We start from the raw sequence: 25,990 nt of genomic DNA on the forward strand, positions 1-25,990 counted from the left end.
GTGTGGCTTACATATGTATTTGAGCCTCTTTAATGACATTCCTAAATTAAAGTGCAATCTTTGCAGAAAGCTCCTTATCAGTTCATAGAGTCTACATGTGTGCATTTGTTCTCACAAAATTTTGTGAAGATCTCTGAGGTGTATAAGTGAACAAATGGTGTTACAACATTATTCCATATTGTATATTGTGTTACCATCCATCCATTTATGCTCAGTAAGTGTTTTTGGTCATTTTCTGCTGGGGTAGTAGTCAATACTAAATCACAAAGAACTTCTAGCATAGATAATCAGAATGTTATGTAATCATTAATTGTTACAATCTGCATATTTACTACAGAAAGAAACCAAATGGAAATGTGTAAAATGTGTCCAATAAGTACCACTGAGAATAGTTTAGTGTTGGGATGTGAATGAAGGATTGCTGATAGCTTGTACCGAACTGCTGTCTTCATGGCCTTTCTATCGAAATAAGCTGTCTGTCCTCTTACCCAAGACATAGAGCTCATATAATGAATGCTTACAATATTTGTGGCTTGGCTATGCCACTAGGATGGGGAAATAGGAAAAATAAATTCTCTGAGGGTTCCAAAACAACAATAAAAGTGTGACCTCTTACATGGAGTGCATGGGACAATGAAGAATCATCAGTTTTGGGGACCACCGGGTCAACAGGATACTCAATGTAGACTTCAATAGTTTTCCAGTGATCTGAGCTTACAAAAGGACTTTAGTGTTTGATTTACATTTCCTCCTTTAAGCATTCATACAAAAGTACATTTTATATACATTGCTTTATTGTTAAAAAAATATTTTTCCCCTTTTTTGATCTGAAAATGTTACATTGTAGAGATGTTTTGGAATCTTTCTCAATGAAAAAGATTTATGTTGTTCTGCAGAGTAGATAAAACCACCCGAGAACAATAAACAATTATGAAAAGAAAGTCATGTCAGGAGGCGAATAACAGATAGTATCTTCACCAGCCTCCAATGCAGACTATAAACTGAATTAACCCCATTGTGTCCTTCCTGAACAACTTGTATCATGCCTCTGTTGTGATAAAATGGAACACAACAGAAAAACCTGGAAGCTCAAAGTATAAAGCTTTCTCAAGAACTTTAAACTGTGTTCTTTAAATTACTGAAATAATTTATAACATATGTGGAAAAATGGTTTACAACATAAATAGTACATACAAAAATATTAAGTGAAATAAAATATTTACAACTTACTTAGACTAATTATAAAAATGACTATAAGAAAGTGCTTCTAAATATTAAGGTTTGACAAAATACAATAGTATTACAATAGGTTTGGTCTTCTCTTAAAAGTGCAAAAATAAAACTATAAATGAAAGCCACTTGTTTTGTCCAATGCTCATTGGTAAGGCACTCAGAGTTTGGCAGTCTTTCATCTGCAGTAGATGTCCTAACAGATAGGTCCATTTCCAACAGATCTAAAAACAGAGACAAGAGAGCAAGGAGAAACTGTTTTATCAGAATTGCATTTCCATAGTGGTGAAAAAAGAAAACTGAGTGATGTTTCTTCTTGTTTCAACCTGAGATTCATGTCAGTACTTCACATTTCATAAACAAGTTAAACAGGATTTTTTGGTATTCTGATGGTCTTAGGTCAGAAAGTACATATGAAATGGATACCTGTATGAAGAAGAACACTTAAAGAGTTTGGAACTGTAATAACTCCGGCTTCAGGTCTTCTCCAGTGTCATATGAGCTATAATGTCATCAAATAAGGAATTTGTGTGAGAATTATTGGTCTGTAATATTTATATATATAAAAAAAAGGTTTTAATGCATTTGTAATTAGCATTCCAGGGAATTAAATGTTAGTCACTGTAATAGAAATATTTTAGAGAAAAATATTCAAGTACTGAAATCCAGTATGATCTGACAGAATGAATGCCCCCTTTCACCCGATTATACAGTACATTTGTAGAATGTTTAGCAACCTTGAAGAAAGTCGACTGTGTTGCCCAGTCTAAACTGAGTGTTTTGTCTTCACTCCAAGACCAGATGACAAAAAGAATCCTGAACATCCTTCAGCCTGGGAAAAGGTTTCAAAGCTATTTCTAAGACTTTATCACTTTATCAGAGTCGTTATCATCCCTGCAAAACTTGGCATGCTGATAAAGCTTCATAGAAGTGGCCGACAAGCTACTTTCCTGCAAGAGCATGTCAACGACGACTTATCGAAAGCAATATTTCCCAATCCTTGTCTTCAAGACACTTAGACCTGTGTGTTTTAGGTGTTTCCTTGCTCCAGCCCAGCTGATTTAAATGAATGGTTGAATCACAGGAGTTTTCCAAACTGCTTTCATCTGAAAGCAGAAAAAAATCTAAAACATGCAGGGTGGTGTGCCTTGATCACCAGGGTTGGGAACCACTGATCCAAAGCATCTGCAGTGCACTTGCCTCAGTGAAGGTCAGAGTTCATGACCCAACTAGTGGAAAGAGTCTGGGAAAAAATGACATCTATGGGAGAGTGTGAACTTAAATACAAAAGAGATAAAGTAGGATGAATTTTAATTGGTGAGAATAAATATTTTAATATTCATTTTAAGCTTTTTTAAAAAAGCTGTTAAACAGCTTTTAATGTTAGACATTAAAAGGTCTACATGCCTAACTGTTTTTACATTGGTTTGTTATTAAAAACTAACTAAATCACTACACAACATAACTCCTAAAGATGAATGCTTGTACACTGTTTCAGTGCTTTCCAGTGAATTTAATACCTTATAATGGAATTAAAGTAGTCAACCTTACTGTGCATTTATATGTGAACATGCAGAGGTTGAAGGGACAGAACATGCAAAGGGGAACATTAGCATGAAAAAAGAAGAATTATAAAGACATGCAGTTGTTAGTAAATATTATAAAATAAAATTACTCACCCTTTTTTCCTCATAAGAAACTTGTTTAAAAAGAATACAACTAGGCAGAGTACTGTGAAGAAAATGAAACAAAATATACCATATATTTTACCAATAATTTTCTATTTCAGACATAGTGAATAGTACTAACTTCAAATAGACACTTTAATCCATGTTACCTATCGTAACAACCACCACACTGAATATAACAGCTGTATGTCCTGTAATGACACAGACAAAATAATGTAAAAGCCCAACCAATGATAATGCATCTTTGGATTTAGAAATAATTACTCACCTTTATATTTGTTTATATTTAAAGTCTCTATATTCTCTTCTGTAAGAACAATTTAGTGTTGTTAGTGGATTTACACCATTACAGTTAAGATCAGATTTAACCTTTTAGGTTAAACATCAACACACATAAAAATTCTCAATGCTTTAGAAAAAATACTCAAAGTATTATTAAAAACAACACAAATCGCACAGCAAACCTAGAGTTTGTTATTTTATGTTTTCTGACAATCTCTAAATGAAACTACACCATCATATCTGCTTGTAACACATTAAACTACAATGAAAAACCATCATAACACTTTTGGCAGCAAATATTAAGACTTAGTTGTCTTTTATGGATTTTTCTTTGCTATTGTTTTCACACAAACATTCACCATGTTGTACTTTTGCAGTTTTGATCTGTTCATAAGCAATTATATTTGGATTACTGAGGATTTACAACCAATAGTGTGAAGTCATGTTCTATGGTCTACAGAGTGTGCTGTTAGGAAATGGATAAATGTTACTAGCAGAAATATTACAGTTTCACTAGGAGGTTACAATCTAATTTTTCATAATAGTCAACTTTATGAAAGCCACAACCATTAGAAACAGGCTATAACACAACACTTTCAAAAATATGTACGGTAATTAAATAAAATGTGAGATAAAGTGAGACAGGATAATTTAGCTCTACAATTCATTAGAATACTTTACTACACAGATAAATAAATTGATATCCTACTGTTGGTTATTAAGTGGTTTTATATTTACAGGTAAAACACAGAAATATGTTGGAATCAAAATGGTAAAAGGTTGGCAAGAAATTGACTTATGAACTGGCAAAGGGAAGAGCAAGAGAAATGTGTTGCCATAAAAACAATATAAAGCACAACGTAAAAAAAAAAATAGTTAAAAGAAGACAAAAAAACACATGTAATGTCAAAGAACAAATACATGAAAATAATGCAAATATTAAAAAAACATGTTATTGTTTTAGAAGGAAGCCATATGTTATTATAGTTTAGGCATTAAAGGGGGAACTAAATTAAAAAATTCACTAATGACACAAAGGCTTTGTATGACCCGCCTAATATGCTATGATCAGCAGTCTACACTGAAGATTTTCAACTTCCACATTGTCTTAGAAATGTAATGTAATTTCTTTACTGGTCTCATACCCAAACACATGCAATCATGACCAAAAAATAAAAATAAAAATAGAAACTTGAGACCTGCTCCAATGACAAATTTTAGGTAAAAAATTTGCCAAACCAGCTTGACTTAAAAATAAATTTTAGAGCTTTTTAAAAGAACACTTTGGATACCTTTTTCTGAAGTACTGGGTGTAGTATTATTTTCCTCAGATGGTCTTATTCTGTAAGCTTTAAATGACAAAGTTAGCACAGTTATCATATATTTCCTAATTTGAATAAAATAAATGTGTTTAATCCATCAGAACAATCACTTTTAACATCCATGCAACAAATATGCAGGCAAGATGACAAGTGAACATGTTTCTGTACCTTGTGTCAGTGTTGAGATATTTGTGGACGGTCTAGCTGTGACAGTTGTGGCTTTGTGAAAAGTTGGTGTGGCAATCAAACCATTACCAGTAGATGTTTCTGTTACATAAAAATAATTATCATCTAAAGCTGAATGAGGGACAGTTTATTGCGAGGGAGTAGATTTAAAATATATACGTAAGTGCTGTGAAAAAGTCTTTACCCTCTTCAGGAGCTCTGTTTCTCTTCCATCACCATATTTGAAAGTCAGCATATTTGTTTAAATGTTGTGTTAGATGCCAGATGTACAATAGTGCTGGGTTTTAAAAATGATTAATTGATTTGAATTGATTTTCCTTTGAATGGCCTGATATCAATACATAGAAGTCTTACATTGATCCTGTAATATGTCTTTGTGACTTCTCAATGATGGGCATTAGTTGTGACAACACTAATTTAAAAAACTGTGGCAATTTCAAAACACAGGCACTGTTGACATGATATCCAATATTCTCATTCTTTTTTAAATTTTGCAAAAAGCGTTCAGTGAAACAAGTTCTGTCAGTTTCAGCTCAGCTTGCAAGGCATTTCAAGCAGAGGGTACAGAAATGCTAAAAGCTTTTTTCAGTTTGTACACAAAGAACATAAAGAGTGATTATTTGGATTAGGACCAAGAAAGCACTACACAATCTGAGCAAATGCTTTAAAATTTGAGGCAAAACTGTTTTCTGTTTTCCGAATGACGGTGCATAAATACTTAGAAAACAAAACAAAAAGAGACTTGTACACAACAGTCGTCCAGTGTGTATATCACCTGGTATGCAGCGAAGATATGCTAGCTTGTGAATTCTTAATTCTACAGGTCTTGGCAGAAATTGGATTGTGATGTGATGAGTAACATTTTTATATGGTTGATATATCAATTATTTAACAATTTTACAAGGGGAACGATTACTAGTCTCCTGTAGGGTCAGGCTAGTTAGGATCAGTTCTCTTCCTTAATATTTTTGATTATTATAAATATTTAAGTATTTTAAATAAATCTGTCGAGGGGGAAATACTTTTTCACAGAACTTTATACAAATCCTGCTGTTAATATGTCACAATGTACAATGTAAACATGTAAATGTGGAAAAATAGATTCGTTACGCAGTCTATACCTTGTTCTGTTGTTGTGGAAGCAGTTGTAATAATGTTTGTCGTAATTTTGCCTTCTGTGGTCAAACCTATAAATAAGCATTTAGCTGAAATCATTCTGAATTCATATCTTCTGCATAGACTACATGTGCGACATGCAGGTAATTTTAATTTGACATGCACAGCAAACTTTACAACTGACAGTCATGCAGCATGCATTTGATTGTAGGTTTAATTCACGGAAAGTATCTAATTATGTTGCAATCTCTTATTCAAAAATGCTACAACTGCTATATATTTCCTTGGATGAAATGTTAGCAAAACACATTTTGATGAGTGACAAACAGTTTACTGTTAAGCAACTTTTAGGTAAAGTACTCTGAAGTGTTTAGGAGTGAATAGATACTCCAGTTAGTACAGAACCCGCAGTGGATAAGCGCAGGCATAAAAGGGCAAACAGAAAAGAATGGTCTCATCCTTTAGTGCTCAAACCTAAAAGCCAGGTTATTGTGCTAGGTTTCTATGGCGATCCCTTGGCAACTTCTGCTGTATAGTGTGTACACTGTCTTCAGCTTAAAAATAAACTTATTTTATTTAATTTCCTATTAGTTTTACAATTGGATAAAATGAGAAAGAGCAAACAGAGATGGTCTTGTGACACACCTTTAATGCCTGTTAAAAAGCATGTTTGAGCACAACAACTGCAAACCCAGAAGATATTTCAAACCATGAAGGATTTCAGAGGAATGAACTGCATTCCAGGCTGTCACTATTTAACCGCTCTTCTAGACTATAAGTAAACAAACTTAGAAAGGCTTGAAGTGGTTTTTATATGCAATACAACCACAAATTACACCATTGTTTCATTATTGTAACACATCATTGCATGTAATAAAGGATCCTAAATTCTAGTCTTTTGCAATTTCTCTGTATGTCAAGAACAAAGGTATGTTTGTCTCTTTTATGGAAAAATTTGCATTTGAACTCATGATAATGTTTGTTTTTTGATTATGTTGGAATTCTAGAGAGACCTTTTTCAAAAAGTTATAAAACAAGCAAAAACAAACAGTTAGTCCTAATGAGGTTAGGTTTTCCTCTCAGGATAGATTATTGTCAGTTTTATTCTGTGGTGAAATGATGGGCTGGAGTGGTTATGCAAGTAGTTGAAAGATGGTTTACATTACGAGGCCCCAAAGTCGGTCCTCGAGGGCCGGCCTCTTGCATGTGTTATTCTCTCCCTTGATCCTGGTTTAACGCACCTGGATCAAATGATGGCTCGTTAGAAGGCCTAAGAAGAACACTGACTTGCTGAGAAGGTTGTTGGTGCCAACAAAGAGAGAACTAAAACATGCAGGATGCCGGCCCTCGAGGACCGACAAATGTATTTGCAAACTGTTTGTATGTTGTCTTGGCTAATGAATCTTCTGTAAAGTCAGAAATAAAACTCAATAACTTACCAATGCATTGTGGAGGCTCAGAATCATATTTGCCAGTTTTGGTACACTGAATAATTTGATTCCCAAGCATGGTGTATCCCAGTTTACATGAGAAATGTATAGTTTGTTGATATTCTGGTTTATTGTCACTACTCCAAGAATGTTCGCCATTTTCCACTTCGTTAGGCTTGGAGCAAGTAACAACTGAGAAAATGAGAAAAAAATTGCTGTTACATGTTCAAACATGTAATAGCAACAACTGTGTAGAAAAAAAATAGTTCAAACTGAACAACACTTACTGTTACATGATGCCTTTCCATACCACCCTTTTGGAAGGCAGCGTTTGTAGCTGGAGCCACTGATCTGGTAACTACATAAAGACAAAAGAAATAAAAACGAATGATGATGAACCTTAAATAAAGTTCAGCTTTGTGAGAAGGGCTTAATATTTAACAATTATGCTACTAATTTTATATTTTGCATTTACTCTTTTCAGATAGAGTCATTCTCTTCTCTTTAAATAGGGTGTGGCCTATCTTTCTTCCCAAAAATAACATTGCTATGATCTCAAAATCCTCGTGGAAGAATGTCTGAGCTGATGAAATTCAACTTGAACTAACAATAACAAACTTTTTTGTAATAAAAAAAATCCAGAGTAAAGTATGGGGGCAGCATAATTTTTTCTAGAAGGAGACAGACTTTTGTTCACAGTGGATGAAATACCAGTCAGCTTTGGGTGACAACGGAAACTTTCAGGTGGATGCTAGAAAGTCAAAAATGAAGATGATTTTCGATTTTCAGACACAGTGAGTTCAGGAATAAGATAAAATTATACAGTGTATATACATCCATCTTTTAGATCTACTTGTCAATGCAGGGTCACAGGATAGTGCCTATCTTTAGCACCCATTGGGAAACAGTATGTGTCGTTTCTAGACAGGTTAGTACTTCCTCACAGGGTGTGCCCCATTAAAGGTCTTATAAACCTGGCATTTCACTCAGCTTTTTACTAAACTAAATATCCTCTTACAAAAGCATAGAACTGAACTGAAGTAGTAAAGTACTTTTTTTTAATTATCTTAAAACTGTAGTTTCATCTGGAAGAATGTATAAACAGCTCCATAGATCTTATGACTAAAGCCATTTTCTATCTGATATGACATTATGACATTTCTTTTACAAATTTTGTTGACTAAACAGTTTTTTTAAATGTGCATACATGTCCAAATGAAGATATTGACAAAGATCAGATTGTGGTATGGTACATAAATTCTGGTATTACAGCAGTCACCACAAACACTCTGATTAGTCAAAGTGCTGCAAGTCAAGGCATACACTTGATTTTCTGAGACAACACCATGGCATTTAAGCAAATAATTACAAAATTTAAATATGTGTAATAATACATACCCTTCTTTACAAGTTACTTTAGCCACTGAACCAAACAGAGTACCCTGGCTGATATCAAATTCCATGTGTGGCTCTGCTTTGGGCAAACCACAGTCTTTCTCTTTGATATAAAAACACACACGCACACACAGATTATATAAAGACAAGATGACCACATCAAGAATATTGGATACTGTGTTCATCAGATGTAATAAGCAAATCAGCCAGGACTCACTCTTGCAGTTGAGATCTGGCTCAGTCCACTTATTATCGATGCAGTTCATGATCCCAGAGCCACTTTCTTTTTCATATCCATTGCTGCACTCTAATGTGACCTCGGAACCATCTGGGAAATCATTTTTTAGGAGAGATTCTTCGGTGAGAACCATGTTATCTCCAGCTTCAGGTTTAGAACATTGCGCTAGAAGAAAATAAAAATAAAAATTAAAAAAAAACACACACACTATCCTGGTAAAAAACCAGCCCCTTGCTCTACACTTTGCTTTGTACAAAGATTCTGCACTTACAACTACTGAGAAACAGTTGCTTGCTTAAGGTGTGTCTTGACTTGAGTTTTGATTTTTACCCACATGCTACGTTTGGCCATGACATAATGCGCCGGTTCTATACTATGAGGCTTACAAGAAATACCCAGCACTGTAAACAACAATCCTCTACTGCCAAGAGGGGAACTCAGCTGTGCTGAACTAGTGGACTGTTAATGTAAATTCAATATCTGGAAGTGAAATACACTACCAAACGGCTTTGTAGAAGCCTAAATTCAGTTTTTTGTTCATTCAGACTTTAGGATAAGTTATGCTCATATTTCTTATTATAATTTGTTTATTTGGATAAAAATGATAACTAGTTAAATCTCTATTGCATAGTAATTTGTTGTATTTGACTACACTGAAGTCTTGTAAATTTGCATAACTAATTGGAGTTAAAGATTGGTAGGGTGTGGCTAGCCAGAATCAGTTGGGCAGTTGGAGTGGAGCCACACAGTTTTTTGACCTCTCTCTCTCTCTCTCTCTCTCTCTCTCTTACTCTTTCTTTTTAGATTTTCTTGTTTCTTTATTTTTTGTGGAAGGATAACCTTTGTACCGTTTTTTATTTCTGGAGTAAAAACCGTTCAACTATATTAAGAGGATCGAGTCTTTTTTGGGTTTTTTTTTTTTTGTCGTCATCAAGTGGACTAAATAGAAAGACGAAGAGCGTCAAGCTTATGGCTTCATTATTTAGGAACCTACAGGCTTTGTTCACTTCCTCCGCTGCCATTGCTAAAACTACAAGCAGACTACAATTCTAAAATAGGGCAGAAAATATCGTAGTTCACAACTTCTCCTTCTGTTCACTGATTGGCCCAGAATAAATTCTTCAGGAGAAATTCACTTCGATGGGAGAAAATCCAGATGGAGCAAAGAAGTGAGATTAGAAACGAGTGGAATTGCGTTGGAAGGCAATGGCCATGCTATACAAAACTTATTGTGATATTTGGTCATTTTAGAATGCTTCTACAAAATATGTTGTAATATGCTAATATGCTAAAGAATAAATTAGCATTTTTGTGTGAACACAACAATCAATCAATCAATCAAATTGTATTTGTATAGCACATTTCAGCAGCAAGCCATTTTATAGTGTTTCACCTCATAAAAAGCACAAAAACACAAAGTCATGCAAGGTTAATTCCCAGGTAAAAATATTAACATGACTGTAATTTGTATGTAATATTCACATTATACAATTCCTATGAACTCCAGAGTCATAACTTCGCATGTAAATTAGGATATAATTTAGGTAAAAACAACAAAAGGCAAAAAAATAAAATAAAATGTCCATGGGGATTTAAACATGTACTACACTGTCTATTTTTCGTATGCTGTGGTTTAAGTGTTTTGAATAATAGTAGTAGTAGTACACACCCTAAACTGCTGTGAACGTGTCTTCTAAACCTTCTCTCTAAACAAAATTGATACATTTCTAATATGCTTAATTTTAAAACGTAATATTCTAATATGTCTGTGGCTTTTAAAAGAAAAATCTGTTTTAAGAATGTGACTAAGTAGTGGTCAAAATCCAGGTTATTTTTAAATAAAGGCGTTCTTATTTGTCAAAGTAACCTTGACATTATGTAAATAAAACTTAAACTGCTTTTTCAAAGCCTGTGCAGCAATACCAAATCTATAGCCGACTTCGCCGCCGCCGCATTACTGACCTGCAACATTACCAATCAATAGGTACAGGATGAGGAGTTTTCTCTGTCTCCGCGTGTCCAGTAAAACCTCCATAACAGGCTGTAGAAGGAGATACAAACTATCCGGATAAAGCTGCCTCTTCCTCAGTCCAACTTCGTCAGAGTGGAAATGTGGCGTGTAAAGACGCTTCTCACTGTGTAAATGATTCTCCTCCCACGGAAGATTAATTTTATCTCTGTTGGTCAAGTCAAACACAGTTACTTTAGGCAGAGGCGGTGAGGTTTTCAAAATAAAAGTATTGGTTGGTTTATGGAAGTTTCTAATACTGTTAAAGAAAACTTTTTCATAGTGTATCTTTTTTCTCCAAAGTCAAACAAATAGTTTTCATAAAAATATATCTCCACAGGACCCTAACCCATAAGTAATTTTCAGTTTTGATGACATTGTTTCCCCCAAATCTGTAAGCTGTATTTAAGAAATTTTAGTAATTCACTTTATTTTGGAAAATACTTCTGGATATGTTTAGAATTTTAGTTTTTGTTGCACGCTTTTAAGGGGAGGTTTCTGCTTTTACTCAAATTAGTCAAAAATTCTTACCGTCAAGAACAAAATCAATAAAGTAAGGTAAGTGGAGTGAAATAATATTGAAAAATGGAAGTAAAAGACAGGATAGATTTTTTTCTCACCAGTCATCCTTAGCCTTATCAGCCTTAAGAAACAAAGTTTTCCTCCAAATGTTGCAATTGCAGAAAGTGGAATCCTTTCCACTCCTTTCCAATCTATCAACATACCGCTTTTAATCATTAGCTGTTCTTTAAATGTCTTTGTGTGTGGAAAAACAAAATATAATAATTAAATTAGAATTATTTTAATATAAATGTCAAACTGGCAATGACTTAATCCTTAAACCAATCCACCCTTTTCGCAGTACATAAACCAATGAAATGAGTGTGAGTCACTCTCTCTAGTTTTGATTATTGTTATGGATACAGCTGATCATTTTTTTCCAAAAGGAGATTGACTGATTGCCTCACACACGCATACAGTTGCATTCCAAGGAATCCGGGACCCATTTTGAACCACAACCTTGTTGACAGGGCCTTTCTTTTTCTTCATTCAGTGTTACCAGAGGAACACCCAGACATAAAAACCTTGTTACCAGGCAACATAAAGCGTTGTCTATTTGGACACTTAAAGGATTTTCTTATCCAAAGTTGTCCCAAATCATAAAATTTATTTTTAACACAACATTTCTGATGAAACACATGACTTAGCTAATATATAATGCTTAAATTATCTTCAGGTTTGGCTTAGAAGTTGAAAAATGTAATGACTGATTATGTAAGGTCTGTAGAATGTGACTTGTGAAAACAGTACTGGCCTCTATTCCCTTGTAAGGCATGTAAAAATATGCCAGTATTAGTAGGCGCAGGTTGGTACATGGCTGGCTTTTCTTATCTCTCTCAACACTCTGTCCAAGTGAAGGATCAAGACACCTCCCTTTCTCAGCAGCTTACAAGAATGCATCTGTTTCTCCTCATGTCTGATAATGGGGAAAATATGATTCCAAAGTATTTATATTGACCTTTGGCTGCATAATTCACCTGCTTTTAGACATACCAACAAAGTGATGTAAAAAGCTAACTTAATATAGCTACTTCTCCTCTCATGTTTCTTCACATGGCTTTTATTTGTTCCTCGCAGAATGCTTATGTTTTTATCACACAATTCACTGCTTCAACAGCTTCATGGCTATAACTTTTAATTCTCATCCATTTTTCACAAAACTACCCAATGAAACAGTTTTATGTGAAAATACAAGGTTTATGGCTGCGACTTCCAATTTTCTGTTGCTGCAAAGTCCTATCTGGTAAAAAAATAATAATAATAAAAAGCAATACCAAAAGCTAAAATTGACTCATTTGTGGCACTTAGAGTTTCATTAATGATTCCATGTTTTAATAAAAAGTAGTAAGTGTAATATTAGCTTAAAAAGTACAGCAAGGAAAAAAATACTTATTTTAAGTCCAATGCTTTAAAAAATAATTGCGAATTCCCTTCACTCGCACAAAAAATGCTGAATTTTACATGGGAGTTAGCGACATCTAGAGCTGAAAAAGACAAACTGCACCAAAAAAATCAAATAATGTCGACAAAAACAGGATTCAGCGCATCTTATGTGTGCAATGATCATGTAATTAACTAGGTCACAATTATGACTTTTGTTACTGGATTTCTATAATATGTTTTCATTTTCTATTTGTTAAAAAGAAGGAAGTTGCTGCTAAAAGATAGTATTAGAAATGTCTTTGTACACACAACTGAAGCTTAAGATTTCCTTTAATACCTAATTCAAAAATCTTAAAACACTTTCATAAACAAGAAAGGTCAAAAGGAAAAAAAGTATTTACACTTGTCATTTTCTTATTCAGTTAGTGACTGTTAAGTAGAAATCTGTCATACGGTCAAAATTTATGCAGCATTCTTTTTTAAAATCAAAACAGGTGCAAAAGAAATGTAACATATATTAACACCTAGATTTATCAAGAAGTTAAGGAAATTTGACTTAGTTCAGGGGCAGTTTTCAACCAGATATGATTTGAATATTGTCTTTGAGAAGATAAAACAAATATAAATATGGACACAGAAAATTATAATTTTAGCAAAGTTTTATTTTTAGGGCATGAACAGAATGTCATAGCCTACCCTTTCCAATCCATTTTAAATATGTTCTCTTTTAATATATATATATATATATATTTTAAATAAGAAACAACAGAGCAATTTTAAAATACATATTTTGTTTTCTCCCTAAAACAGCACCCTGCAGGATTGCTTATAAAGGTGCTGCATAATGTACAAACATATACATCTACAGAATGTAGAAGATACCAAAACAATTAATTGACAATTAATTTTTTCTAATCAAGGAATACAATGCCACAGTATGATGCAGAGATGGCATATAAAATGGTCAGAACTATCACAACCTGGCTCCGAGATTGTGTCAAAAAAGAGGGAAAAGGACATAATGACATGATTTATAAAAGTTTATTTTAAAAAGTACACAGCTTAATGAAAAGATGGATGAAATCAAACTTCTCAAAAAAGAGGTTAAGTTAAAATAACCACACCAAACTAAATTTAACTATACCAAACAAAACCAAAGTAAAACCCAAGAAGGACAAGCGAGAGAAGGAATAGACTCAGTGTCGTCTCCTGTGCAACACAACGCCTCTCTTTTTTGTACTGGCCTGAACTCAGGTGTTCCCAATGACTACCTGCAGCACTCCACTCAATGGACCTTAACTAGCTCCGCCCACAACCGACCACGTGAGTGCAAGTCCCACAAACAAAGCCTCGCAGCGCGTTGTTTCTATGTAAACATGACTTGATTAGTGCATCATTTCTACAGGATTTTTACAATATACCAGCTACTACAATGGACAGAGGAACTAACAAGTTCATGTCATCATCTGGGAGGAGGTTACTGGTTTCTCAGTCACAAGCTGGTTGCAAACCTGAGGCCAGCAGGTGTCAGTCAGTTATAGTAGATCTGAAATTTGGTTTGATGACCTCAATATGAGAAGCTGCAGACTGATAGGAGGAACCAAAGAGCTCTGTAAAGGTACAAGCAAATTTTCTGAAGCTGGGATATAATTAATTTATTTTCACATAATTATTGCGGTAGAAGCCACTTGTTTATTAAAATTTAGTGAAATATATTTGTTGTATTTGATGTTGTGAACGACATATACTCACAAACGAATGAGGTAGTTAGTTCAACGTTAGAAACTACAGCGGCTGTAAGGCGCCACAGCAAAGGTTAACAAAGGTAAAATAACCCGAACAGCTGATCAACTCAAAACCACTCATTAATGGGCGCTTCCCTGAACACAGCAATGGTGGATTGACTAGCTGTACTTGGTGCTAGAGTGGCTAACACGAGTAACAGTTTAGTCCAAAGCCTTTTCTGCTAAAATAAAATCTTTAGTGTATGTCAGATAACAGTACACATTGCATATTGATCTGTTTAGCTAACGTAAAACTGTAGCAGACAGACTTCAAGGTGCAGAAGTTGTATTGGTAGTACTGCCATTATACTGTACTTAGCTAATGGGTAGGGTGTGTTTGTGAGACGGCCATGCACGTTGTAGCCGTGCTGCTACGTAGAATGGATATCAGCGAATGAAAAGAGGTCCGTGTGGTAAGGTCCATGTAACCGTCCTTGCAGCACATCAGTCAGTCACCTGACAGCAGGGTTGACTCAAGTGTCCATGGGGATCTAAGCTGAACATGGTTTTGGGGCCCTCTATTTCTGCTAATAATGAGGATTGCTGGAAACAACAGTCAGATGATTAGATGACACCTGATATAAATTTATTGCATCTCTGACTGACTACAATATCCTATATGCATGTATCATTTAGTGGTAGTAAAAGCAACAAAAAAACTAGTATGCACTGGACTTTAGGTGGAATACATGCACACATATTCATGACATACTTTGACTAAATTAATTTCACTTAGGTGAAATTCCAATAGCTAAATTCAATCTGAGAATGTGCACCAGTACTGGGTTGATTCTGTGCCTTAAACTAATTTTAACAGCGCTCTTGGAGAATTTTAATTAATTACAAGTTATTTAACTTATAAGTAACTTATAAAGTTACATAACTTACAAGTTGATGTACAAATAATGTTTCTTTTAGCCACAAACTATCATGCTGAGAAGAAAATAACACATTGGGAACTACAGCTCATTGATATATTAATGCAGTAGCAATGTAGCCTGAAAACATTTTGCTAGACAATGTCAAACATTGAGAAGTTTTAATTATTATTATGTCAAACATTATGAAGCCAAAAAGACCCTAAATATATATATGGCCAACCAAGAAAATAAACTAATTTAAAACTAAAACTCAGTTTCACACAAATACAAAGATGGTAGCATAAATATTTGGCTGTTGAACTGGACCGTTCAAGGTCAATAACAAGCTAATTTTCTATTAGCAGTTTCACAAATCTTTTTGATAAACATTACTTTGCCAAGAGACATCCAAACATACATTTATCTTGGCTTTTTTTGTCTATTCTTCCTGTTTATGTTCTTTGTCCCTGAAGGGTAAGTCCTTTTTTGCGGCATTGTTTTACTTACTGGGATACACAATGACCTACCATGGCCACTAGGGGGACTCCAAGATCAATTTCCTTTTTCCATCCATCCATCCATCCATTTTCTGAACACCCTTCGTCCCTAATGGGGTCGGGAGGGTTGCTGGTGCCTATCTCCAGCTGCGTCCCGAGCGAGAGGCGGGGTACACCCTGGACAGGTCGCCAGTCTGTCGCAGGGCAACACAAAGACATACAAGACAAACAACCATTCACACACACTCACACCAAGGGAGAATTTTACAGAAACCAATTAACCTGACAGTCATGCTTTTGGACTGTGGGAGGAAGCCGGAGAACCCGGAGAGAACCCACGCATGCACAGGGAGAACATGCAAACTCCATGCAGAAAGACCCCGGGCTGGGAATCGAACCCAGGACCTTCTTGGTGCAAGGCAACAGCTCTACCAACTGCGCCACTGTGCAGCCCAATTTCCTTTTTCTGTATGTTTTTTTTTTTAACAGAATAATTTCTGCAATCAATAATAATGTATATTATTGAGAAAAAAGTCACAACTTTATAATAAAATTATGTGTTTTTGTTAATATAATTCCATAGAAATCATTACTAAAAAAATTCTGTTCCACCTAGGGGGTCCCTAGTGGCCCCATGCTTCTACCTTGGGCTGGCCCTGTCTGATAGGGTCATCACTAGAACAAAATTGACTGGAAGTCAACCAGATAAGGAGAGACAGAGTAGAGTGTCATCCTTTTGAGGACTACAGTGAAAAAAACTTGCACTTGATAAAGTGGCTCTAATTAATAAGCTTTGACACACAACATATTATTCATCAGGTTTGATTTTCTTCTATGACAAGGGCTCACATGAAATTATAAATGGGAGTCTGCTTGTTTTGTCCATGGCTTAGTGAGGAACTCATCATCTTGAAGTGCTTCTCTAGGCGTCCTAACATATGAGTTCAATTCCAACCGAGACAGAAAGAGAAATAAGAAAGAAAGGAAAAACTGTTTAATCAATTAATTAAGTCAATCAAATTTATTTGTATAGCACATTTCAGCAAGAGGGCAGCTCAAACTGCTTTACATCATAAAAACACAGAAATCAGGGTTGCATTTTCATAGTCAAACAGTGATCATCTGAAACCTTTAAATTGGGTAAAAATAGAAGAAATCTGTCCATGGAGTTTTTAGTTTCAAAGAAAGAATCTCAAATAATATAACAGTCACCTGACAGCAGGGCTGGCTCAAGTGTAACAGTTAATGTTTATTTTTCTCTGACAATATTTTTAATTTTCACCCAGTTAGGTTGACATTAAAAGCTAAAATTTAAACTGCTAAATATGCCAAACTATTTTTACATTGGTTTGTTTTTAAAGGCAACTATATCAATATATAACATAACTCCCGGAGATTTAAAAATTCTTGTACATTACCAGCGCTTTTCAGTGAATTTAGCTGTCTAGTGTTCTTAGCGCGATGCTCAGGAGGAGAATGGCAGAAATGACATGGCGGGGAAGGGGACTGAATATGCCTCGTAAAAGCACACAGGAGGTCAGTGTGACCTGGTTGGACCGCACACAGGGTAAAAAGCTCTTGGGGTTTGTTCTCAGGTCAGTAAGCACATTCTGGAACAAAAGATGTTAATCTCTAAGTCACAGGAACCCATCCCCTTCCTGAGAATTATGATGGTTGGACATTCCCATCATGTCTATACTTGCATATAACTGTTTGAACAGCTTGCCACAGCATCTACTCCTTCTGTCTCGGGAAACTGTTTCTAAGGATGTTTTAGCTGATTTCTTATGACCTTCCCACCATGTCAAATAAGAAAGCAGTGCATTTCAGGTGTGACCTTAAAATACATCCAAAGGTGGGACTCCAACTAACTTAAATGTATCAGTTAACCTCGTAGAAGGAAGCCCAAAAGGTTTGACACAATCATGCCTTTCAGTTATACCTGACACTGACCAAATGCATATGCAAAATTTTGGAATTTGAGGAAAGCTACAAAAAAATATTCTCACTAAGTTGTCTGGCATTTAGCAAATAGAAATAATTTTGATAATTCTAGCTAGGCTAAAACAAGAGACGTTTGGTCAGATTTAACTTCAGACAGTGAGAAAAAATGTGCTTGTGTCTGTTTAATCAATGTATGTAAATATCTGGTTTCAGTTGTGCATATAGACATTGTTAGTAAATATTAAAAATATATTACCGTCCTCTTTTCACAAGAAATCTTTGTAGAAAGAATCCACCCACGAGGAAAACTGTGAAAAGCGTGAAAGTAAAAATAATTTTAGATAATTTGCATTTCAGTCACAGAAAATGCTAATATTAATTTCAAAGACAGACGTTAATTCCTGTTACCTATCGTAACTGTCAACACACTGCCTATAATAGGTGCATATGCTGCACCTGATAAATGACACAGATAAAACAATGTTAAAGCCGAACCAATGATAACACATATTACACTCAACAATAACTAACTTTCAATTATAATTAGGGTCTTGCCTGCAAAAAAAGAACAAAACAGTGTAGTTAATGGATTTATAATATTAATATAAGATCAGATAAGTGTTTCCCAGTCTTATTTAGGAAAAGAACATTAGCACAGTTGATATACAAATTTCGTAAGAAGTCTCATACAAATTACTCATTCTGGCACTAATCAAAAGTGATTAGCGTTTTCTTCGAACATGCCAGATTCCTCGTTAGATTCTTTCATAAGTAGGTGGCTCATCAAAGCCGTCACCAGACCGATGATCAGTGGTTGTCAACTTCTACATTTCTAGATTCTTTGGACTCTAGAATTTTATTACTGCCATACATTGTCACCCCCCAAAAAAGAAAAAAAAAACTTTTTAAGATTCCTGCTGAATTGACAAATTTTAAGATAAAAAATGCCTACCAACCTGACTTAAAAATACAATTTAGAGCTTCTTAAAAGAAAATGTTTGATACTTTGGCAATACAAATTATCGTACTATGTTTACATGGTGATCCTAAGTCAATTTGTAAAGCTGTAAAATACGTACACTTTCTTGAACTTAAAGACAGATTAAAATAAAATTTCATATTAGCTATAAAACTTGCATAAAGCAGAAAAAAGTCAACAGGGATTGTCTTGTGACACACCTTTTATGCTTGTTAAAAAAACAACTTTGAGCACAACTGCAAACCCAGGAGATATTTCAAAACCTAACTAAGGATTTCAGGCAAATGAACTTTATTCTTTGCTGCCACGATTTAACCATTTTTGTAGGCTGCAAGTACACAAACTGGGAAAGGCTTGAAGTCGTGTCTTTTATACAATACAAACACAAATTACTCCATTGTTTAATTATTGTAACACATTATTGTATGTAATGAAGGATTCTAATTGATCATCTTATAATTGTCAAGAACAAAAGTTATTTTATCTCTTATATGAAAAACATTTTATTACAACTGAGGGTAAAGTTTGCTTTTTTTAAACCTGTTGGAATTCCAGAGAGACTTTTTCAAAAAACTACAAAACAGGTGAAAATGAACAGTTAGTCCCAATGAAGTTAGGTTTTCTTCACAGGATGGATCATTGTCAGTTTTTTACAGTGGTGAAATGATAGGCTGGACAATGAGTTACACATGTAATTGGAAGACGGTGTCATGGCTAGAGCAACTCTTCTGTGAAGCCAGAAATTAAACACAAGAACTTACTGAGGCATCGTGGTGGCTCTGAGTCATATTTGCCAGTTTTGGTACACTGAATACTTTCATTCCCAAACATGGTATATCCTGTGTTGCACAAGAAATATATCTTTTGTTGATATTCTGGTTCCTTGTCATTATTCCAAGAATGTTTTCCATTTTCCACTTTGGTTGGCTTGGAACAAGTAACAGCTGCAAAAATTAGAAAAAGAATATTGTTGTTTCAGGTTCAAATTGTTCTCACCTAAGTCTTTTTTGCCTGCTTGTAGCATGCAGTTTAATTCACAGGATTCATCTATTTATGTGGCAATCTCTTACTTAAAATTGCTATACTTCACTTAGAGGATATGTTGGCAAGATACAATTTGACAAGTGACCAACAGTTTAGTGTTAAGTAAATTTTAGGTAAGGTACTCTGAAGCTGAAGTGGGTTAGGATTGAATGGATGATTCAGATAGTAAAGAACCCACAGTGGATAAAGAGTGGATAAGCATTTGTCCTTTTATTCATCATACAAGGGCAAATAGAAAAGAATGGTCTCATCCTTTAGCGCTTATTCATAAAAGCCAGGTTATTGTACTAGGTTTATATGATGATCATACAGCAAATTCTGTAGTAAAATATGTACACTTTCTTCAGCTTAAAGACAAACTAAATTAAGATTTCATATTAGTTATACAATTGCATGCAATAGATAAAAGCCAACATAGATAGTCATGTGACACACCTTTAATGCTTGTAAAAAAAAATAGCATGTTTGAGCACAACAACAGAAAACCCAGGAGATATTACAAGTCAAACTAAGGATTTCAGGGAAATGAACAATGAGTAATTTTACAAGTAGTTGAAAGATGGCCATGTTATTCACAAATGTATTTGCAAATTATTTGTATGCTGTCTTGGCTAAAGAATCTTCTGTGAAGTGCAAGAACTTACCGTTGCATCGGGGTGGTTCGGAATCATATTCACCACTTTTGGTACACCTAATGTTTACATTCCCCACCATGGTGTATCCTGTGTTACATGTAAAATGTATCGTTTGTTGATATTCTGGTTTTTTGTCACTATCCCATGAATGCTCACCATTTTTCACTTCAGTCGGTTTGGAACAAGTAACAACTGCAAAAAAAAGAAAGAAAAAATATTGCTGTTTCAGGTTCAAACTGTTTTCATCAACGTCTTTTCAGCCTACTACATGCTGTCAGGCAGTTTCTTTTTAATGATTTATTGATTCTGCATGTTTTGGCAATAATCAAGTGGGGGTTTGATAAGTGACATTTAAAAAAAAAAAAAAAAACTTTTTGAGGAAAAAAAGAATAGTCAAACTGAACCACACTTACTGACACAAAATGACTCTCCATACCACCCCCCTGCTAGGCAAATTTTGAAGGATGATCCAATGATTTGGTAACTGCATAAAGAAAAAAGAAATCATAAAGACTGATAGACTCTGACAAACCTTAAATAAAGTTCAGCTGATTTACTATTTACCTATTCTGCTCCTAATTTTATAATTTATATTTAAGCTTCACAAAGAGATATAGTTTGCAGACAGGATCCAAACAACTCCCTCTCCCTTTAAGTTGTATCTTTCTTTACAAAATAACATTGGCTATAATCTCCAAAATCACAGGTAATTTTGACGTTTTGCCCATTAAACTTCTGTAGGACAAACGTCATTAATCTGCATGAGCAGATGAAATGAAACTTAAACTTTTGGGCCAACATTGCAGGATGAAGGTTTTAAAAGTACAGGATGAAAAACCAACCAAAAAAAAAAAAAAAACATAAAAATGTGATGGCAGCATAATTTTCTTTATTTGGAACTTGACTTGTGTTCATGGTGGCTGGAGTAGCAGTCAGCTTCACTGTAAAAACAAGTTGTTTTGCTCCAGTTTCAACTGCAAATATCTTAGAACATTTGAAATAAGACAAAACTAACCTACAGGTAACTATCGTAGTGTTCAGTTGACACTGAAAACTGTCAGGTGTGTGCTAAAAGGCAAAAATGAAGATAAGGTTTGATTTTCAGCAACAGTGAGTTCAGAAATGTAAGTTACAAAAGAATGCTTTTGTCAGAAGAAAATTTAATTTCTCAAAATGTTCTAGCCTAAAAAAACCCTGAAATGAACTCATAAAGCAAAAAATTCAACTAAAACAATAATTTAATCTGGTAAATATGAAGCCCCAGAAATATTTCATGACTAAAGCCATAATTCATCTCAGTTAAAGTATGAAGTAAGGCCATTTTCTATGTGATGTTAGCCTGTATTTTTTACTACTTTTATTGACACTAAGCATTTTTATGTGTGAACATATCCACATATATATATCAGATCTTGACATAGATCAAATTCCTGCATGGTATATACAGTATATTCTGTTATTTCAGCAATAAACTAAAGAACTGCTTGAAATCAAACATAATCATGTTAGTGTCCCTCATAATTTAGTCAAAATGCTGCAAGTCAAGAAAAACATTTGATTTTGTGAACTAACACCATGGCATTTAAACAGATAATTTACATTATTTAAACATATGGAATCATTCATACCCTTCTTCACAGACTATTTTGGCCACTGAATGAAACTCAGTATTGTTGCTGGTAACAATGTACATGTGTTCATCTGCTTTAGGGATACCACAGTCTATCTCTTTGATATAAATAAAAAACACAAAAGACGTCAGTACAGGGTTACGTAGAGCCAATACAACACCATTATGCATGCTGGATGACTGTGTAATATTCAGGTGTAATATGCAAGTTAGACAGGACTCACTCTTGCAGACAAGATCTGGCTCAGTCCACTTCCCATCAGTGCAGTTCATGAGACCAGAACCACTTTTTTTTTCATATCCAATTACGCACACAAGTGTTACCTGAGAACCTTCCAGGAAATCATTTGTTTCAAGAGATTTAAAAGTGAGATTCATGTTCTCTCCAATTTCAGGTTTGGGACAGTCAGCTAGGAGGACATAAAAATGAAGAAAAACCAAAAGCATAAGACTTTCTCTATTATATATACATACATATATATATACACACACACACACATATATATATATATATATATATATATATATATATATATATATATATACTTTGAAGTCCATGTTGTGACTTCAAAGTGCATCAGAAAATGAAACCTGGGAACTAATACAAAGTACATTAAACAAAACTGCTAATAAACATGCCAAGGCGTACTTGTTAAAACATTTATACAAAAGCAAATTCAGATTTTAAAATGCTGACGACTCCTTTCTTATTTGAACGTCACCAGATGCCTTTGCATTAGAACTTGTGCTGTTTTACTAAAAGAATGCGTCCTATGTAGCCTTCATACAAGTATTGTAAAATCAAGTGTTTTTAATCATTACTTTTGCCTGGCTGGTCCTTCATGTCATTAATACAGGTAATTTTGACGTTTTTCTGATTAAACGTCTGTAGGACGTTAACAAACGTCAAGCAAACGTCCGGCCAACGCTTTCCTTTCGCCCGCAGTCAACGGCCGCTGGATATTATAATTTGATGTCCAGCAGACGTCGTCAAGGCAACGCTCCGGGGATGTTTTCCAGAAATATTAATGTTTCACAAATTGCTATGAAAGCACACCTACGAACTTTTATCTCTTCTAGAAGATATAGCTTCAACAAAATTAAAGCATTGCTAATCTGTTTATCTTATAGATTTAATGTTAATTTAGGATTTGTGTGGAATTTAAACAAAAAATAAACAAACAAACGTGAAGGCTGCGGCGCCAATTTAGACTTTGTTAAAGTCCACATTGCTTTATTCTCAAAATGACCCAACATTAAGGGGAAAAAACGATAACTCCTTTTATATGTGACCGCAACAGCTAATACATCTAGCTACATAAAATTTATTTAGCCGAATTACTGACCTGCAACTGCAACATTTCCAATCAATAGGTACAGAATGAGGAGCTTTCTCTGTCCATGGGTGTCTAGTAAAACCTCCATAACAGGCTGTGGAAGGAGATACAAACTGTCCGGAAAAAGCTACTTCTACCCCAATCCAATTTATTTTGAATGGTAATGCGGTGTGAAGACGCTCCTCGCGGTATTAACGATTCTCCTTCCACTGAAGACTATGGGAATTTCGGCTTTTATCAGAGAGCGCCGCTGTATTTGAAGAACGTTATAGGACGTTGTAATGGTGAACGTCCTACAAGCAGCCTCCCGTCGTTCACTTCAAAGAGCCGGTGTTCTTCAAGCCGAAACGTTCGCAACCAGCCCTCAGTATTGAACGCTACGTTCACTGCGGTCTGAAATGACCCAAATCTGATTTTTTTCTTCATTCAACCTGTATCTGAACTTTTCGTGACACAGATCCGATATGACCCAAGGTACTTGGATTTTTGGTTCTAAATCCGAAATGCTGTCATGAAATGAATAACCTCTGTGCCATAATTCAACAGGAACATAAACTCTTCCTTTTTGTGATGGCGACGTCGTCAACCTTGTGAGGATATTAATTCTTTTGGAGTGGTGGTATTTGCATCTACACTAATGACAGCTGCAATCATAGCAAGGTGGTCTCATTTCATTGCTCTCTCGACATGTAGTTTTTTTTCCCACCATAAACTGCAGATCATTCTATATATGCAGGGAATTTACCATAATTATTATCACCACTGTTATATCCCTCCTAGAGCCAACATTAAGAGTGTGCTCTACAGTTCCATTAGTGACTTGCATCACTGATGGACATCATTGATAGAAGAGGCTATTTTCGTTGTTGCTGGAGACTTTAATCAGGCCAATATCAAGACGGTACTCCATTTCCATCAGCACATGGACTTTGCAACCAGAGGCTCAAACCCACTGGTTATAGTCGCTGTGTCCAGGGCTCACAGCTTGCTGCCACATTGCTGAGGGGTTGTTCTCCCTGCTGCCTTCTGGGAAAAGGTTCAGCAGCTTCGAATGCAGAACAACCAGATTCCACAACAACTTCATCCCTCATGCCATAGTAAAGTCGCATTAATTTCATATTTTATTGTATATATTTACATTGATACTTATTATTATTTTATTATTATTTATTTATGATAATTATTGGAGCCATGCAACAAAAATTTGTTCAACCTGTACATTTTTAAATGTACAATTGAATGACAATAATGTCTGTTTATGTCTACCTTTTTAAATGTGACCTGAGTCTAAACAGCCAGGTTGCATTCATCCAATCTGAACATCATTGATAATCAACAAATGTCACTATTCCGTGTCCTGATACACGCAAGAGGGAAGAAAAACAACAACCATGAAGGACTATAATGAGGATAAAGTTGTTAATGAGCTGGCTCGGGTCAGACAGCAATTTCAAAATCGCAAGATTCTTCTGTTTCCGCAAACACTGAGGACTTCTTTTTATGGCAGTTGGCAAAATCATGGGCAAAACCCTGGGCATGCTTGTCCCGCATTGGCATACTGCGCAATTTCAGGTTATTTGCAGTTCACACTGGAGATCACATACAAGTCACATATATTTGGAAGTGTAAACAACCATGCCAAAAAAAAAAAAAATTCTGATTTCACAAAGAATCGGAATTCGGTTATTTCAGGTTGCGTTGTGATTTTTTTGTCTTCATAATTCAACGCCTTGAAATTGCGCTTCTGTCTTTTTGAAAACTCATGCTCTTCCTGGTACTCAGTCTTCAGGAAGTCATCACAACATTGCTCCTGTTTTAACATTTTAAACAGTGTTGCAATGAGAAGTAGCTTGCATAATGAGCCCAGCAGTGCAGTTCCATCAGGTGTTTGCTGATTGCTGCTAGTCTGAAGGAGCTGACTTGAGGAGTCACAGGGGTGCTCTGTGAGGCAGAAGCTCAGTAGATTGGAAACTGCACCTCAAAGGAGGAGCTGCACCTTGAAAAGAGGAGGAGCTGTGCCTTGGTTCCCCAGGCGTTTTGCAAAGCTGAATGGTTGCCGTGGGAGATTTAAGGATTTCTCAAACATGCATGAACAAATCAGGTCAACAAACCAGGTACATGTTTGATGACGGAATGCCATTACAACATGATGTACAGCTCAAAAAAGTCAGAAACCATTAGGCTAGGGAAAAAAGACAAAAATTCATTCAGGGTTCCAAAAACTATAAATGTGACCTCTTACATGTAGTACAGGGCATAATGAAGTATCATCACTTTTTGCTAAGGAAATTTCCAATCTTCTGGTCCACACTCTCACAAAGATATACATTGATTCTGTTCTGTTCTGTAGTAATTACATTCGCTCAGTTTTTCCAAAAAAGTAAACCGCTTCAACCTTTTAACATGGAATAAATAGCTCTCCAGAAGTCAGATTCCATAAC

The 25,990-nt window shown here is 35.1% G+C and overlaps 2 protein-coding genes across 4 annotated transcripts; both read right to left on the bottom strand.

The window, feature by feature from the left end:
* Positions 1 to 275: 275 nt before the first annotated feature.
* On the bottom strand, positions 276 to 11,064 carry LOC122834069 (complement decay-accelerating factor-like). 2 transcript variants are annotated; one of them, XM_044122179.1, is made up of 13 exons: positions 10,850 to 11,064; positions 8,867 to 9,052; positions 8,653 to 8,752; positions 7,542 to 7,612; positions 7,264 to 7,446; positions 5,830 to 5,895; positions 4,691 to 4,813; positions 4,493 to 4,549; positions 3,187 to 3,225; positions 3,068 to 3,109; positions 2,910 to 2,961; positions 1,657 to 1,732; positions 276 to 1,454 (listed from the first exon to the last, which is right to left on the bottom strand). In XM_044122179.1, the coding sequence occupies exons 1-12, from the start codon at positions 10,920 to 10,922 to the stop codon at positions 1,675 to 1,677; spliced, it is 1,050 nt and encodes a 349-aa protein (XP_043978114.1). In that variant the 5' UTR covers positions 10,923 to 11,064; the 3' UTR covers positions 276 to 1,454; positions 1,657 to 1,674. The 2 variants fall into 2 exon arrangements, with proteins under 2 accessions (XP_043978114.1, XP_043978115.1); XM_044122180.1 differs by lacking the exon at positions 1,657 to 1,732 and having other exon boundaries at positions 4,691 to 4,789.
* A 5,703-nt stretch (positions 11,065 to 16,767) lies between these two features.
* On the bottom strand, positions 16,768 to 24,542 carry LOC122834070 (sushi, von Willebrand factor type A, EGF and pentraxin domain-containing protein 1-like). 2 transcript variants are annotated; one of them, XM_044122182.1, is made up of 10 exons: positions 23,559 to 24,542; positions 22,437 to 22,622; positions 22,211 to 22,310; positions 20,996 to 21,066; positions 20,739 to 20,774; positions 20,592 to 20,669; positions 19,665 to 19,847; positions 18,333 to 18,380; positions 18,181 to 18,232; positions 16,768 to 16,911 (listed from the first exon to the last, which is right to left on the bottom strand). In XM_044122182.1, exons 1-10 carry the CDS (start codon positions 23,635 to 23,637, stop codon positions 16,836 to 16,838), a joined length of 909 nt encoding a protein of 302 aa, XP_043978117.1. In that variant the 5' UTR covers positions 23,638 to 24,542; the 3' UTR covers positions 16,768 to 16,835. The 2 variants fall into 2 exon arrangements, with proteins under 2 accessions (XP_043978117.1, XP_043978116.1); XM_044122181.1 differs by having other exon boundaries at positions 20,592 to 20,774; positions 23,559 to 23,899.
* Positions 24,543 to 25,990: the final 1,448 nt, after the last annotated feature.

The sequence above is a fragment of the Gambusia affinis genome, linkage group LG07, assembly GCF_019740435.1.
Source record: "Gambusia affinis linkage group LG07, SWU_Gaff_1.0, whole genome shotgun sequence".
In the NCBI taxonomy this organism is placed as follows: Eukaryota; Metazoa; Chordata; class Actinopteri; order Cyprinodontiformes; family Poeciliidae; genus Gambusia; species Gambusia affinis.